Source organism: Brassica napus, chromosome A3 (genome assembly GCF_020379485.1).
Source record: "Brassica napus cultivar Da-Ae chromosome A3, Da-Ae, whole genome shotgun sequence".
Taxonomy (NCBI): domain Eukaryota; kingdom Viridiplantae; phylum Streptophyta; class Magnoliopsida; order Brassicales; family Brassicaceae; genus Brassica; species Brassica napus.
The window spans coordinates 19,262,900-19,276,253 of record NC_063436.1 but is presented as its reverse complement, the minus strand read 5'-3'; the positions used below and the strand labels follow the sequence as shown (position 1 = coordinate 19,276,253).

The 13,354-nt window shown below is 39.8% G+C and overlaps 4 protein-coding genes across 6 annotated transcripts; 3 read left to right on the top strand and 1 right to left on the bottom strand.

Moving 5' to 3' along the window:
* Positions 1–53: 53 nt before the first annotated feature.
* Positions 54–5,126, top strand: LOC125607030 (glutathione S-transferase T2-like). Of its 2 annotated transcripts, none has more exons than XM_048776548.1 (4): positions 54–348; positions 520–1,817; positions 1,931–1,987; positions 2,067–5,126. In XM_048776548.1, the coding sequence occupies exon 4, from the start codon at positions 2,898–2,900 to the stop codon at positions 4,215–4,217; it is 1,320 nt and encodes a 439-aa protein (XP_048632505.1). In that variant the 5' UTR covers positions 54–348; positions 520–1,817; positions 1,931–1,987; positions 2,067–2,897; the 3' UTR covers positions 4,218–5,126. The 2 variants fall into 2 exon arrangements, with proteins under 2 accessions (XP_048632505.1, XP_048632506.1); XM_048776549.1 differs by having other exon boundaries at positions 55–348; positions 2,067–2,353.
* A 231-nt stretch (positions 5,127–5,357) lies between these two features.
* Positions 5,358–7,144, top strand: LOC106439668 (F-box/kelch-repeat protein At1g51550-like). The gene is made up of 2 exons (XM_013881162.3): positions 5,358–5,958; positions 6,032–7,144. Exons 1-2 carry the CDS (start codon positions 5,529–5,531, stop codon positions 6,991–6,993), a joined length of 1,392 nt encoding a protein of 463 aa, XP_013736616.2. The 5' UTR covers positions 5,358–5,528; the 3' UTR covers positions 6,994–7,144.
* Positions 7,145–7,371: 227 nt separating this feature from the next.
* On the bottom strand, positions 7,372–9,470 carry LOC106439669 (kelch repeat-containing protein At3g27220-like). The gene is made up of 7 exons (XM_013881163.3): positions 9,137–9,470; positions 8,880–9,074; positions 8,572–8,801; positions 8,331–8,501; positions 8,150–8,255; positions 7,849–8,055; positions 7,372–7,749 (listed from the first exon to the last, which is right to left on the bottom strand). Exons 1-7 carry the CDS (start codon positions 9,308–9,310, stop codon positions 7,579–7,581), a joined length of 1,254 nt encoding a protein of 417 aa, XP_013736617.2. The 5' UTR covers positions 9,311–9,470; the 3' UTR covers positions 7,372–7,578.
* A 185-nt stretch (positions 9,471–9,655) lies between these two features.
* Positions 9,656–12,672, top strand: LOC106444187 (phosphoribosylaminoimidazole-succinocarboxamide synthase, chloroplastic-like). Of its 2 annotated transcripts, none has more exons than XM_048776547.1 (13): positions 9,656–9,812; positions 9,998–10,369; positions 10,454–10,555; positions 10,631–10,760; positions 10,854–10,946; positions 11,028–11,116; positions 11,196–11,276; positions 11,433–11,522; positions 11,608–11,697; positions 11,815–11,865; positions 11,949–11,995; positions 12,223–12,280; positions 12,382–12,672. In XM_048776547.1, exons 2-13 carry the CDS (start codon positions 10,025–10,027, stop codon positions 12,445–12,447), a joined length of 1,242 nt encoding a protein of 413 aa, XP_048632504.1. In that variant the 5' UTR covers positions 9,656–9,812; positions 9,998–10,024; the 3' UTR covers positions 12,448–12,672. The 2 variants fall into 2 exon arrangements, with proteins under 2 accessions (XP_048632504.1, XP_048632503.1); XM_048776546.1 differs by having other exon boundaries at positions 12,379–12,672.
* Positions 12,673–13,354: the final 682 nt, after the last annotated feature.

Here is a 13,354-nt window from a genome sequence, read left to right as displayed (position 1 = left end):
AACGTTTTATTTTGTTTTTCTTTTCTTCCTCTCTTCGCGATCTCCGTCTCTCTCTCTCTCTTCTCGATCTCCCTCTTCTCTCTTGATCTCCGGCTTCTCTCTTCTATCTTCTCTATTGATCTCCGCCGGAGAACGCGTGAAAGCTATCAGTCCGATCCGTAACAGATGAAGCCATCCTCCGCCTCAATCTCATCGCCTCCTTCTCTGATCTCGGTTCGACCGCGTCAATCTCCTCGCCTCCTTCTCTAGCTCGTCTAGGGGAGGTATGATGAGGATTGGATCGATCAGACAACAAGAGTCAAATTTTTAAACTGTTTGGTCTAAACGATCTTTAAGGCCTTCGTCCAGGTAAAGTTTCATACTTTATTACTCTTGTTTGAGGCTTAATTATGAGCGGATTGAAGTTATTGCCTAGTTACTGATTTACTTTTGCTGGAAGATAACATCAAGTTAAGAGCTTTGTTTATTGAGTTGTTTTGTTACCTATCTCTGTTAATTGATTTTATTTGATGGCTGAAGGTGCTGTGGCTAGGACATTGTTTCTGTCTTCGCAAGCCCAACCTGAGACCATTGTAGAGGTAATTTTCCACTGAGTTAGGGTTAAATGCTTGTCTGAGATATTCTTTATTGCTCTTGTCTGGAAAGTAGTTGACAGAGGTTTAAATGTTTGTCTGAGTTAGGTTGTGGTTTAGTGTTCAATCCGCGTGTGATGAAAGTAGTTGATAGAGGGTTTAATGCTTCGTTTAGTGTTGTATTAGGAGTGTGAGATAGGTAATAAATATGTTAGATTCATGTCAACTCATGTAATAAATCCATTCTCTTCTCCTATTTAAATCTGATTCCTTCTATCTTTATTTTCATCTTCTCGAAAGCATTCTTATCTTTCTATTGTCTGCTAACACATTTCTTCTTTTTTCTCTCTTCTTCGAAATTTGGCTCTATGGATTCAACAAATCCATATACTGAGACCGGCAATTTTGTTAACCTTCTTACAAGTCAACAAGGTTGTGTCCCTCCTCAAGCCTTTCGTTATGATGGTTTCTCGCATGGTGGGGAGGTCGGATCACCACAAGTCCCTGTCTATGGTGAAGAGACACCACCTGAGGGACGATCGAGGAAGAAATGGGGTCTCACCGAGGATGTTGTGCTTATTAGCGCATGGTTGAACACCAGCAAGGACCCTGTTGTTGGCAACGAGCAACGGGCTGGTGCTTTCTGGAAGCGGATAGCTGCTTACTTTGCAGCTAGTCCAAAGGTGCAAGGTGGTGAAAAGCGAGAGTCAATCCAGTGCAAGCAGAGGTGGCAGAAGATAAACGATCTCGTCTCCAAGTTTTCTGGATCCTATGAGGCGGCAACAAGACAGAAGACAAGTGGAATGAATGAGAACGATGTAGTTAAGCTGGCACACGAGATCTTCCACAATGATCACAAGTTGAAATTCAATCTTCAACATGCGTGGGAGGAGCTGCGGTTTGACCAGAAATGGTGTGAAGTAGCTAGTAGTAAGCTTGATGGAAGCAGGCAGAAACGCAAGTGTGACGATGGGGCTCAGTCCGAAAGCTCTCACGCAACCCCCAATGATGGTGAGCCACGTCCTCCTGGTGTTAAGGCATCAAAACGAGGCATTGGTAAGAGAACCAATGAAGGCCTCAAGGATGTCTCAGAGATAAAGAGCTTGTGGGCAATTAAGGAGAAAGATTTGGAAGTGAAAGAAAGATTGTCCAGGATGGGCCTGCTTGAGACTCTCATTGCCAAAAAAGAGCCTCTCTCTGACTTTGAAGAAGCTTTAAAGACGAAGCTTCTTTCAGAAATGTTGGGTAAGCTTCTTAACTTCTTATTTGGCAAGTTCTGCTTCTTACTTAGTGTAGTTCTCATTGTTTCTGTTTTATGTTGGTTCTATTGCTTATGTTACTCATTTGCTCTGTATCAGGCGGCTCAGTGTAGGTCTCGTTGTTGCTCTGTTTCAGGCGGCAACACTTACCGAAGGGTGAGCACATCTCTCTCTTTTATTGTATTGTTTGTCTTGTATTGTATTGTTTTTTTCTTATGGCTTCTGTTCATCGCAGAGTGGAGCATTGTGGTCTTCTGGTCTTATGTGTCACGGACGTGGAAAAGCGGATGCTGTTTTGTTGTTTTCTTGTGTCAGAGCTTGCTCTGTCGTTGTTGGTTTGTTGTGTCACGGAAGTAGCTACTGTTTTCTTGTTTTGTTGTGTCACGGAAGTAGCTACTGTTTTCTTGTTTTGTTGTGTCACGGAAGAAGCTTTGTGATATGTTTGTTGTTTTGTAGTCTCATTGTCTTTAAAATGAGATACTCTTTGTGACTTTCGTAATGAATGTTTTCAGTTCCCCTCTATCACATTTCTACTCTCAGTTTTTTTAAACTTCAGCTCGAGATAAGTCAAAAATCATATTGCCAAACGAGTGTATTGTGTATGTGAGTTGCCAAACGAGAGCTACCAATACATTGGTCTTCCTACTTGATATTGCCAAACGAGAGCTACCAGAAATCATATTGCCAAAGAGAGCTACCAAGCTCTTTTCTTACATCAGGTAACAACATATCAACATACGGTAAGAGTGGATCCAACACATACATATTTACGTATCAGTTACATAGCATTTTGTATGTGAGTTGTTATCAAGTATTAAAGTATTAAAGCTTATAAAGTATTAAAGTATTAAAGCTTATAAAGTATTGAAATATTAAAGAAAATGGCATTGTGTATGTGAGTTGTTATCAAACATAGCATTTTGAGATGTTATCAAACATAGTATTTTGACGCTTCTTTAAAAATTTAGAGTCAGTCGCATATTAATATGTTATGCAATCATGCTTGATATAATTTAAAAGTTATTTAAATGTTTATTGGTGCAGGTTAAACGTTCAGTCCATACGCATGGCATCTTCTTCTCGTAATCATAATGATTCTGATGATTTTGATCAAGCTTTTGATCAATATTTTGATGAACGTTTTGATCAAACGATCGAAAATCTTGTCGTTGCTTATAGTGGTCAACAAGAAGAGAGGCGGGAAAGGAAAAAACGTGTTTATATCGAAAGAAACCGTGAAGCAGGCCATACACGTTTATGGAATGATTATTTCAGTGATACTCCAACGTATCCTGAAAATTTATTCCGACGACGATTTAGAATGAACAAGCGATTGTTTATGCACATTGTTGATCGACTCTCCAACGAAGTTCATTTTTTTCGCCAAAAGAAAGATGGTCTTGGAAGGCTTGGGCTCTCTACACTCCAAAAGTGTACCGCAGCTATTCGTGTCTTGGCATATGGTACTGCGGCTGATACGGTCGACGAATACCTCCGGCTCGGTGAAACTACAACTCGGGCGTGTGTGGAAAAGTTTGTCGAAGGAATAATAAATTTATTCGGTGAAGAGTACCTAAGAAGACCAACACCCGCTGATCTTCAACGTCTGCTTGATATTGGTGAGCAGCGTGGATTTCCCGGGATGATAGGAAGCATCGATTGTATGCATTGGGAGTGGAAGAATTGTCCCACCGCATGGAAAGGGCAATATTCTCGTGGTTCGGGTAAACCAACCATCGTTTTAGAGGCGGTTGCTTCATATGATCTCTGGATATGGCATGCATTTTTTGGACCTCCAGGTACTTTAAATGATATTAATGTTCTTGATCGCTCACCTGTTTTCGATGACATAATAAACGGTCAAGCTCCACAAGTCACTTACTCCGTCAATGGAAGAGAGTATCATTTGGCTTACTATCTCACCGATGGGATTTATCCGAAATGGGCAACTTTTATTCAATCTATTCAAATACCACAAGGTCCGAAAGCAGTTTTATTTGCTCAACGTCAAGAAGCTGTCCGAAAAGATGTCGAGCGTGCTTTTGGAGTCTTGCAAGCTCGTTTTGCCATTGTTAAGAATCCAGCACTTTTTTGGGATAAAGTCAAAATTGGGAATATTATGAGAGCATGTATCATACTCCATAATATGATAGTAGAAAACGAGCGAGATGGATACGCTCAATTAAATATTTTAGAGTTCCAACAAGGAGAAGACGGTGGAAGTTCACATGTCGATCTCACGTATTCTACAGATATGCCTTCAAATATCGCCAATATGATGGGTGTTCGAACTCGAATTCGTGATAAACAAATGCATCAACGCCTCAAAGCTGATTTGGTTGAACATATATGGCTTAAATCGGGACGTGATGACGACAACAACTGAGTTCCGATGCTTCTTTCAAATAATTCTCGTTTATTTTAGTAATCTTTGTTTTTATGTTTTTATTTTAAATCATATATTGAAAATGTTATCTTTTAATATGTTTTATGTAATAAATAAATTTTATCTTAAAATAAAAATTATAATTTTTTGTTAAGAACCCTTAATTAAGAAACTACCATTGGAGGCATAAAATCGAACAGTTTCTTAACTAGATTTCTTAAGTCCACTATCTACACTTATATCATTAAATAATCATTAAGGACCTCATTTGTGTTTCTATGGATAAAGATGCTCTTAAAACCCAAAAGCCAAAACAGATCCGAGTTATAAAAATACTACTAGAATGTATTTTAATAGAATAGAATGGTATTAAAATACTGGATTTTGTATGACTATTTTCACTTTTTCAAACCAAAGCGAACAAAACAACATCGTTTAGTTTAACTATGGTGTTTCAATTTTTTTTTTTAACTCTGTTCTATATTATGTTAATTTATTTAACAGATGTCTAATTTGACTTAATCAACAAAAATTTAAAGATTTAAAATGAAAATCAAACACAATGTAATGTGTTAAGTTGCCAGCACAAAAATTGTTGATTTAAATGATTGAAGTTTAAAAGTTAAAAGATTTTTATCTTTTATTTCAAATTTATTACTCTCTTTCTGTTTCATAAATATAATTTATTATTATTTACACACATTAAAAAAGTACGTTAAATCATTATAATAAATATATTATTTTCTGTAATTTTGAAATTTCAATAACTTTTAACCAATAGTAATTCAAAAAAATCAATTAACTTTCTTGAACATCACAAATTTTTTTATAGAAAATACAAAAAGTTTATCTATGTGAAACAAATTTTTTTTCTAAAACATCTAGTTTAACGAAATGGATGAAGTAAAATTTATGAATTCAAAGTACTACGATAAAAAAATGATCTTAACATGTATATAAACCCCGATTAGAATTGAAGAGGCTAAATTTAAAAAAAAAATCTAAAATCCAAAAAAAAATTGCTCAAAAAGAAAAAATTCCAAAATACTCAAATTCAAATTCGAGCACATACATACCCAAACGTACAAAGCCTTAATTATTATTTATTGTTATTACTGCACTTTACATGACTTTTGTCAAAAGAGGAAAAGATTGGTTTCTAGTGTTTTTTTTACAGTCCCTCTTGTCGGCTCCGTGACGAGAGAAGAAGAGATCTCTAATCTTCGCCTTCTTCGTCTTCCTCTCTTCTGTCCTTCTTCATCTGTTGATTCAGTAAACCTCCTCCTCTTCAAGACATCATCACCCCCACCGATGGCTGAGATCGCTTCCACCTCCTCCGGCAGAGGCCACCAATCTCCGCCGGCGCCGATAATGAACTTAGCCGACGACCATCTCTTCACCGTCCTCCTCCTCCTCCCCGTGGATTCAATCCTCTCTTTCTCATCCACCTGCAAGAGGTTCCGTGACCTCGCCTGCTCCGACAGCCTCTGGGAGTCCTTGTGGCGGAGAGAGTGGGGCCCATCGTCGGCTGAGTCAGTCAAGTCATCGGGGTTGTTATTACCGTGGATGGTTCTGTTTAAGAGAGTCTGCAAGCTTGATTCCGTCTCTTGCCATAGAATCTCGAACCTAGACGATGATGATGAGGAGGAGTCTTCTTCGTTACTACCGCTCCCGAGAGCTTCTCACTCTCTCAACTTCGTTACTGATTATCTTGTCCTCTTCGGTGGTGGCCGTGAAGGAGGTGTCAAAGCTCTCTCCTTTATAGAATCAGTGAACTCTCTAGTGCTTGTGTTCATGTTTCTTTGTTTTTACAGGACGTCATCTTGATGACACGTGGACGGCTTACGTCGGAGAGAGCAATCAGAAGACGTTGAAGTGGAAGAAAGCTGATTCCGTTACACCCGGTGGGAGATTCGGACACACCTGCGTTGTCATAGGAGACTCTCTAGTCTTATTCGGAGGGATAAACGACCGTGGAGAGCGGCTGAACGACACGTGGATAGGTCGAGTGGGCTGCCACGGGAAGCAACTAACGTGGAAGCTACTAGCTGTCCTGGGAAGCCTAAAGCCGCCTCCTCGAGGTGCTCATGCTGCTTCTTGTATCTCAGAGAAGACGATGGTCGTGCAAGGAGGAATCGGTTTAAGCGGAGTGAGACTGGGGGACACGTGGATTCTCGAACTCTCCGAGGATCTAAACTCTGGGACGTGGCACGAGGTCGTGTCTAACGCCTTGTTACCCCCAAGGTCGGGGCATACTCTGACTTACATAAGAGAGAACCAAGTGGTTCTGTTCGGAGGAAGAGGGTTGGGTTACGATGTGCTTAACGATGTTTGGCTGTTGGATACTCAAGAGCAGTGTGAAAGATGGATACAGATCTTCTACGACTTTCGAGACTTGGAGGAAAGCGCTTCGTTGCCAAGGGTTGGTCACTCGGCGACACTCATATTGGGAGGTCGGATTCTTATTTACGGAGGAGAAGATACGTTTAGGAACAAGAAGGATGATTTTTGGGCGTTGGATGTCAAGACCATTCCTTCTAAAGGTCTGCAGGTGGATGGAGGAGCAGTTTGTTTGAATGGTTCGAAGGCGTGGAAGAGGCTTGATGGGGTGTCTTACAGACCCAAAGGGAGATCGTTTCATCGCGCTTGCGCTGATGGTTCGGGACGGTATGTGTATGTGTTTGGTGGAATGGTTGATGGTCTGAATCTTGCTGTGACGTCAAGTCTTAGATTTGAGAATGAGCTCTTTATGATGGAGCTTCTTCTTGGCTTGTAGGGGGGACATGGAAGGACTATTTTTGTTTCTTTGAATTAAAGGGTTTTGAGTTAAGAAACCTACAATAACATTAGTATTGGTTATTGACGTATTGTTGTTCTGAAATGTCTGATCTATATGGTTTTTAGCAATGCAGACGTTGTTACCAGTTTTTCTCTACACTTGAAAAAAAAAATCAAGTACATAATTTAACATATGTATAACTCATGTGTGTGTTGGCTTGCTAGATTCAGCTCAAAGCTGTGTTTTGAAAAGAAACAGATTTTGCTACATGTGGTCTTATTACGGCAGTAAATAACTGGTCTTTTGATTAAACGTTTGGTGATTAACGAGAAACAGAAGACAACTGTGAGATGAAGAAAGCAGCACACAAAGATGTGTTGGAAAAATTGAAATTTTCTATATAAGTTTGTGTGTTTTAGTTTACAATATACAAATTCCTCATCAACATAGAAGATAGACATAGCAAGTGTTCTGTGGAGTGGGATGAGTTAAGCTCAAAGAATATGAACTTCAAAAAGTGTTGCGACTTTGCATTAGTAAAGGGAGATAGGTTTCTTCTCTCACTCTCTCTATCTCATTTGTTCATGGATTCAGTATCAGTTTGGTTCTCCACATCTCTGCAATTACCTTGCGTGGTGCAGGATCATCAGGACCTTTGTCTCGTTGCCCTGAGGTGAAGTATAAATTTCCATCCCAATACCCAACCAGTGTAGTCTTCACACGGTACGGCAACTTTCCAATCACATACCATTTCTGCAGAAAATAAAACATAAAACAAAACTCAGCTAATGTTCACACTTATCAACAGGCTAAAGAGGGTTTTAATCATGCAGGGACATGAGGTTTTTTTACCATTGTATTCAGGTTAAACTGGAAGATTTCGCCAACGAGAACCATCTTCTTGGTTTCAGGATGCTTCTCTGTTGTCCCTCCAACGATCACAATGGAGTTGTTAACCACCTTCCAAGCAAACTCAATATGTGAATCCGGTTTTGGCATAGACGGCATAACTTTCCACTTCATTTCCTCATCCAGCATGTAAACATCACTGAACACCACCTTCAACCACCAAGGTGAAGAAGGTTAAGGACACATACACACACACAACGTTCATAAAATAGCAACCACTCGGAGAAGAACTGCAACAATATACCTCCAAACGGCGTGAGCATTTGAAGATGGGAGATCCTGGTTTAGCCATGAAATCACCTTCTTGACCACCAATTACAAAAAGCTTGTCATCCACTACTACACATGCTCTACAGTCACAAGAACAGTATGAACTTATCAAGGATTAGCAGCAATAGCTTTCAATAGAGTTGTGAAAAACAAACCTGTGAGGTCCTCCACGAGGGATTGGAATCTCACTTCTCCACTCTTTCTCCAACGCTTTACCATCTTTAACAGCGATACTCCAGTGTTCAAGTCCTGGTGTATGTCGATTCTCTTTGCTCCCACCCATCACGTGGAGTCTACCTCTCCATAGCTGAGTAGCTGGAGCATACCTGACATGTACATAAAACCTCATCACTCAGTTTCTATCAAACATGATGATAAACAGAGAATAGCAATCACCTAGGAACTGGTAAGGGAATGAAGTCACTCCACGTGTTTGTATCAGTGTCAAGCACAAATGTTTTAGCGGTAGGACCTCTACATTGAGGACCATACTGACCAGTGACGATGTAGATGAACCTCCCATCAGTTACCATCCCTAAATGAGAATGCGCCATCTCTTTAGGCATATCGAATCTTCCTCCCCATGTGTTGTCCACGAAGTTGTATACATCAACATGCGAATGCACCTGAAATATTGAAAACATCAACTCATCATTGGTCCAAACACAGACAAATAACGCTACTGATGAAAGATCTCTTCTTACGAGATTAATGTTGCCGTAACCAGCAAAGACGTATAGGAAGTTTCTAATCTGAATCGCAGCTCCGTCTAGACGAGGCACAGGTGCGGCTGACATCTTCTCCCAATGTAGCTGAGGAGCAGGCAGATCTTGAAACGTTGCAGAAAGCTTCCTTTCCCGAAGAGCATTGTCGTTCTTCTTCTTCTTAGTATCTTTCTCCTGAAAGGTATCCACATAAGCTGATTCATCTAATTGTTCAAGAGATAAGATTGAACACTTACATTGGGACTAGGAGGGAGTTTTCCGATGACGGAGGAGGGAAGAGAGATCATGGCGGAGGAGAAGCGATGAGAAGAAGCCCAGAGGAAGTCGGCGACGAGGCCGAAGGCTAAAAGAGCGAGGAATGAAGCGAAGACAAGGCGCCCGCAACTCTGCTTTCCGGCTGGCTTCACCATAGAGATTCTCTAAATTGGCATCTCCGTGAAGGGTTTCGCGAACTTTGAGAAAAGGTTAAACCTTTTGGACTCAGACGAAACACAATGGTGTTGGAGGATGCAGAAGTGGTGACGGATCTTGTGATCTCCGGGCAAAAGCGAGTTTTATTTTCCTCTGTTTTTATATTTACTTTCCAGTAATTCAATAAACGTTTTGATGTGAGAGAGAAAAAGAAACAACATTCACTGTTTGGTTTAGTTTGGTTTGGTTTATTAGTTTTGGGTTTATAATTTTATTTTGGATTTATAAACTGTATTGTATATGTTGGAGTCTTCTGCTTCATGGTTATTTTGGTTCGGTTGGTTCAATCATGCTTTTCGGTTCAAAATGTCCAAGCCTACAACTACAAGATACAACAAACGCAAACTCACTTATATTCGCCGCCGGCTTCTCTTGCCTCAGTTGAATCCGTCGTTGTCTTCTACCTTCGGGGAAAGAGTTAGCTTGTCTCGATAGAAAAAGGTTTTCACTTTCTCCATTTCTCACATGTTCGGTTTTCACAAGTTAATGGGGTTTGTGTTAGTTGTGGACCTTGTGGTTACTCCTTTTCGCGTACATCTCCCTTGTTAGACTCCAGTTTGGTCTAAAGCCCTGACCTGTTAGAACAATTGGTTCTGTTTTTAAAACAGTTTCCGGTTTTGGTGCAGTTGTTGCTTTTGGAGTTTGTTTCTGGAATGGCTCAGTGTGTGAGGTCAACTCTAACTCCATCAAGAATCCCCCAGAGCTCTATTAGGACAGTGTCTGCAAAACCCGCAGCTTTTGCATCAGTCTCGTTTCTTAGAACATTGCCTGAGTTCAAGAAGTGCACTAAGCCGTGTTCACTAGTTATGTCTTGCCAGGGAAAGCCTCAAAGCCAGGAAGAGCAGATACCACCGCCACAATTGTCTCTAGATGATCTAGTCACGAGTAAGCGTAAAGGAGAGGTTCTCGGCACAATCAAAGACTCGCTCTCTAACTGTCTTTCAGAGACCAATCTTCTAGAGACTGTTCCTGGTCTCAAATCTAGAATCAAAGGCAAGGTTTGTGGTTGTTTCCTTTTCTGTTCCATTATCGTTGTCTACAAAACCAATCAGGTGATAGTTGAGGACTTGCTGATTTTGCAGGTGAGAGATATATATGATGCTGGTGATTACCTGGTTCTTGTTACAACTGATCGGTTGAGTGCATTCGACAGAAACCTTGCTTCAATTCCCTTCAAAGGCCAGGTTTGCTTTTCCTCATGTTTACCCCTTTTAAGTGTGGCAGACAGATACTAAGTTTGTGCTGCCTAACACTTTCAGGTTCTTAACGAGACCAGCTTGTGGTGGTTCAATAACACACAGCACATAACTCCAAACGCAATCGTCTCATCTCCTGATAAAAATGTTGTTATTGCAAAGAAATGCTCCGTCTTCCCAATAGAGTTTGTGGGTTAGTATGTTTATGCTTTTATATGCAGAATCTGTTCGCTTTAGTTCTAAACTTGAACTAAACTTTTTCAAATAATGTTTTGGTGTTTGGTAGTTAGAGGATATGTGACTGGAAGTACTGACACATCTTTATGGACGGTATACAAGAAAGGTGTTAGGAACTATTGTGGGAATGTCCTCTCTGATGGTACTGTTTCTCGTTTGTTTCCTTCTTCTTCTTCAAGTGCATGTCAGAAGATCATTGATAAACTGATTCTTAATTTTGCAGGATTAGTGAAAAACCAGAAGCTTCCAGCTAATATACTCACGCCAACAACCAAGGCTGAGGATCATGATGTGCCCATCACTCCAAATGAGGTCTAATTAATCTGTTTACAAAGTTGTTTACTTTTTTTGCTGCTTCTTATGCGGCGAATGACTCTTTTTTTTCTTGCAGATAGTTGAAGGTGGATTCATGACTCAAGCTGAGTTTGACGAAGCAAGTATGAAAGCTTTGAGCTTGTTTGAGTTTGGGCAGGTTAGTTGCAAAGCCATAGACTGTAAATGTTTTAAAGAATCTTATGCAGACCACACGAAATCAGATTCCTTATGTATTTTGCGTGCTTCAATACTCAAATCTTGTGCGTTGTTGGAAGGTCTTTTAGATTCTAAGTACATTATGATTTTCTTTCAGCGTGTGGCCAAGGAGCATGGACTGATACTGGTGGACACAAAATATGAGTTTGGAAGAAGTAGCGATGGCTCCATCTTATTGATTGATGAGGTTAGTTTTAATACTTCCTCTTTCTTTCCCTATCATCTCTCTTTTGAATGCACAGTTTATTCGAATTATCTACTTTTGTATATAGATTCATACGCCGGATTCAAGCAGATACTGGCTTGCTGGTTCCTATGAAGAGCGCTTCCAGAAAGGTCTTGAGCCTGAAAATGTTGATAAGGTCACTGATATTTCTTGTTTTTTCTCCTTGGCCGTACAGTTCAAGTCAGGTTTTATTGGTACAGAGTGCATTATATTTGTTAATCACATGTTTACCCTCTTTTTTTAATTAAAACAGGAGTTTATAAGGCTGTGGTTTAAAGAGAACTGCAATCCATATGAGGACGAGGTAAGCTTACATCTTCAGAATGTAAACTCCAGCACTGTATGAGAAACTCTGTTTAGTTTCGGTTGTATCTCTGATCTTTTCAGGTCCTCCCTGCTGCTCCAGCAGAACTCGTTACTGAATTAGCTTGGCGGTATGTTTCTTTATCTGTAAACTCGGATATAAACTTTCTTGACTATGTATTTTGTTATATGGGAAGAAACATTGAACGTGTATACTCTTTAGAGACCGTGAGATTAAACATTTGCTGGACAATGGTAGCTTTAACTAGTAGCCTAGTAGTATTAGTTTTAAAGAACTCATGGTTCTTGACCCAAAAAAAAAAAAGCCTCATGGAAGATTAACCTGTGACTATGGCAGGTACATTTTCTTGTATGAGACAATCACTGGATCAAGAATTGACATTCTTCCTACACAGGTATGATCATGTTCATCCCAAAGTCTTCACTTCTCACCTGTGTTTGTGATTTTTGTTACATTTGAGATTAGAAGCGTATTGATGCGTAGCTTTATCAGCAGGAACCAATACATGACCGAATCTCAAGAAACACAAGCCAAGCACTTTCATCTCTCCGTCAACTTTAATCTTTTTTTGATACAACCTGAAAGTCTGAAACCAAGGAGGCAGAGAGCATAGTTATGTTTCTTGTTGCATTTGAATGTCATATTAGTCATGTTCTTTTGATGAACGCTGCGTCAGCGTCTGCGTCTCTTTTCCGCTCTGTATTTCCGTTACTTTAAAAACAAGATTGCTGAAAAATCACTTTGCTGATGTTAATTATAAGAGACGCAGCGTTAGTTTTGGGATGATTATTGATCGCTAGAATTTTTAGCGTCAGTTACGACTCACGCGGCGACTATTTTTTACTGTTACGGCGACGCATTTTATGTCATCACCATTGTCCGCGTCGTTTCACACGAAGCAGCCACCGTAAAATTTGGAGTCGCTGACGCGAGAAGCTGCGTTAATCAAAAGAACAGAGCTATTGTTGTAACGTTTTTCCTAATTTATTATGAGCCAAAGAGCTTAAGTTCGAATAGATCAATTTTAACAAAGAATAAAACCAATTGATCGGGTAAGAAGAGCCCTAGAAGAAATACTAGATATATTTTAAAATGGGCAGATGAAAATAAGACAAGAATGACTATGAAAACAACATTCGAAGAAATACTAAATACTGTATAGAATAAGAAGAAAACTAGTTAGTAATTTATAATTACATTGTCAACGTCAATGTTAGCTATCTCTATGGAAAACTTTGAATCAGTTCTCCACTTGACCCACATGTTCTTAGAGCTGTTATCAAACATTTTCATATAAAATGGGTTGGATCATTCTTATAAAATGCATTAAAATCTGAGAGCAATCTTCTTGGAAAGTGAAGGAAAGACTATCAAACATATCCAAATACTCGAAAAATACTCCAGCATTATATTGTTCGGCTTGGATTGGATGGAACGCAGAAAGATCACGAGAACGTGCAGAGATTAA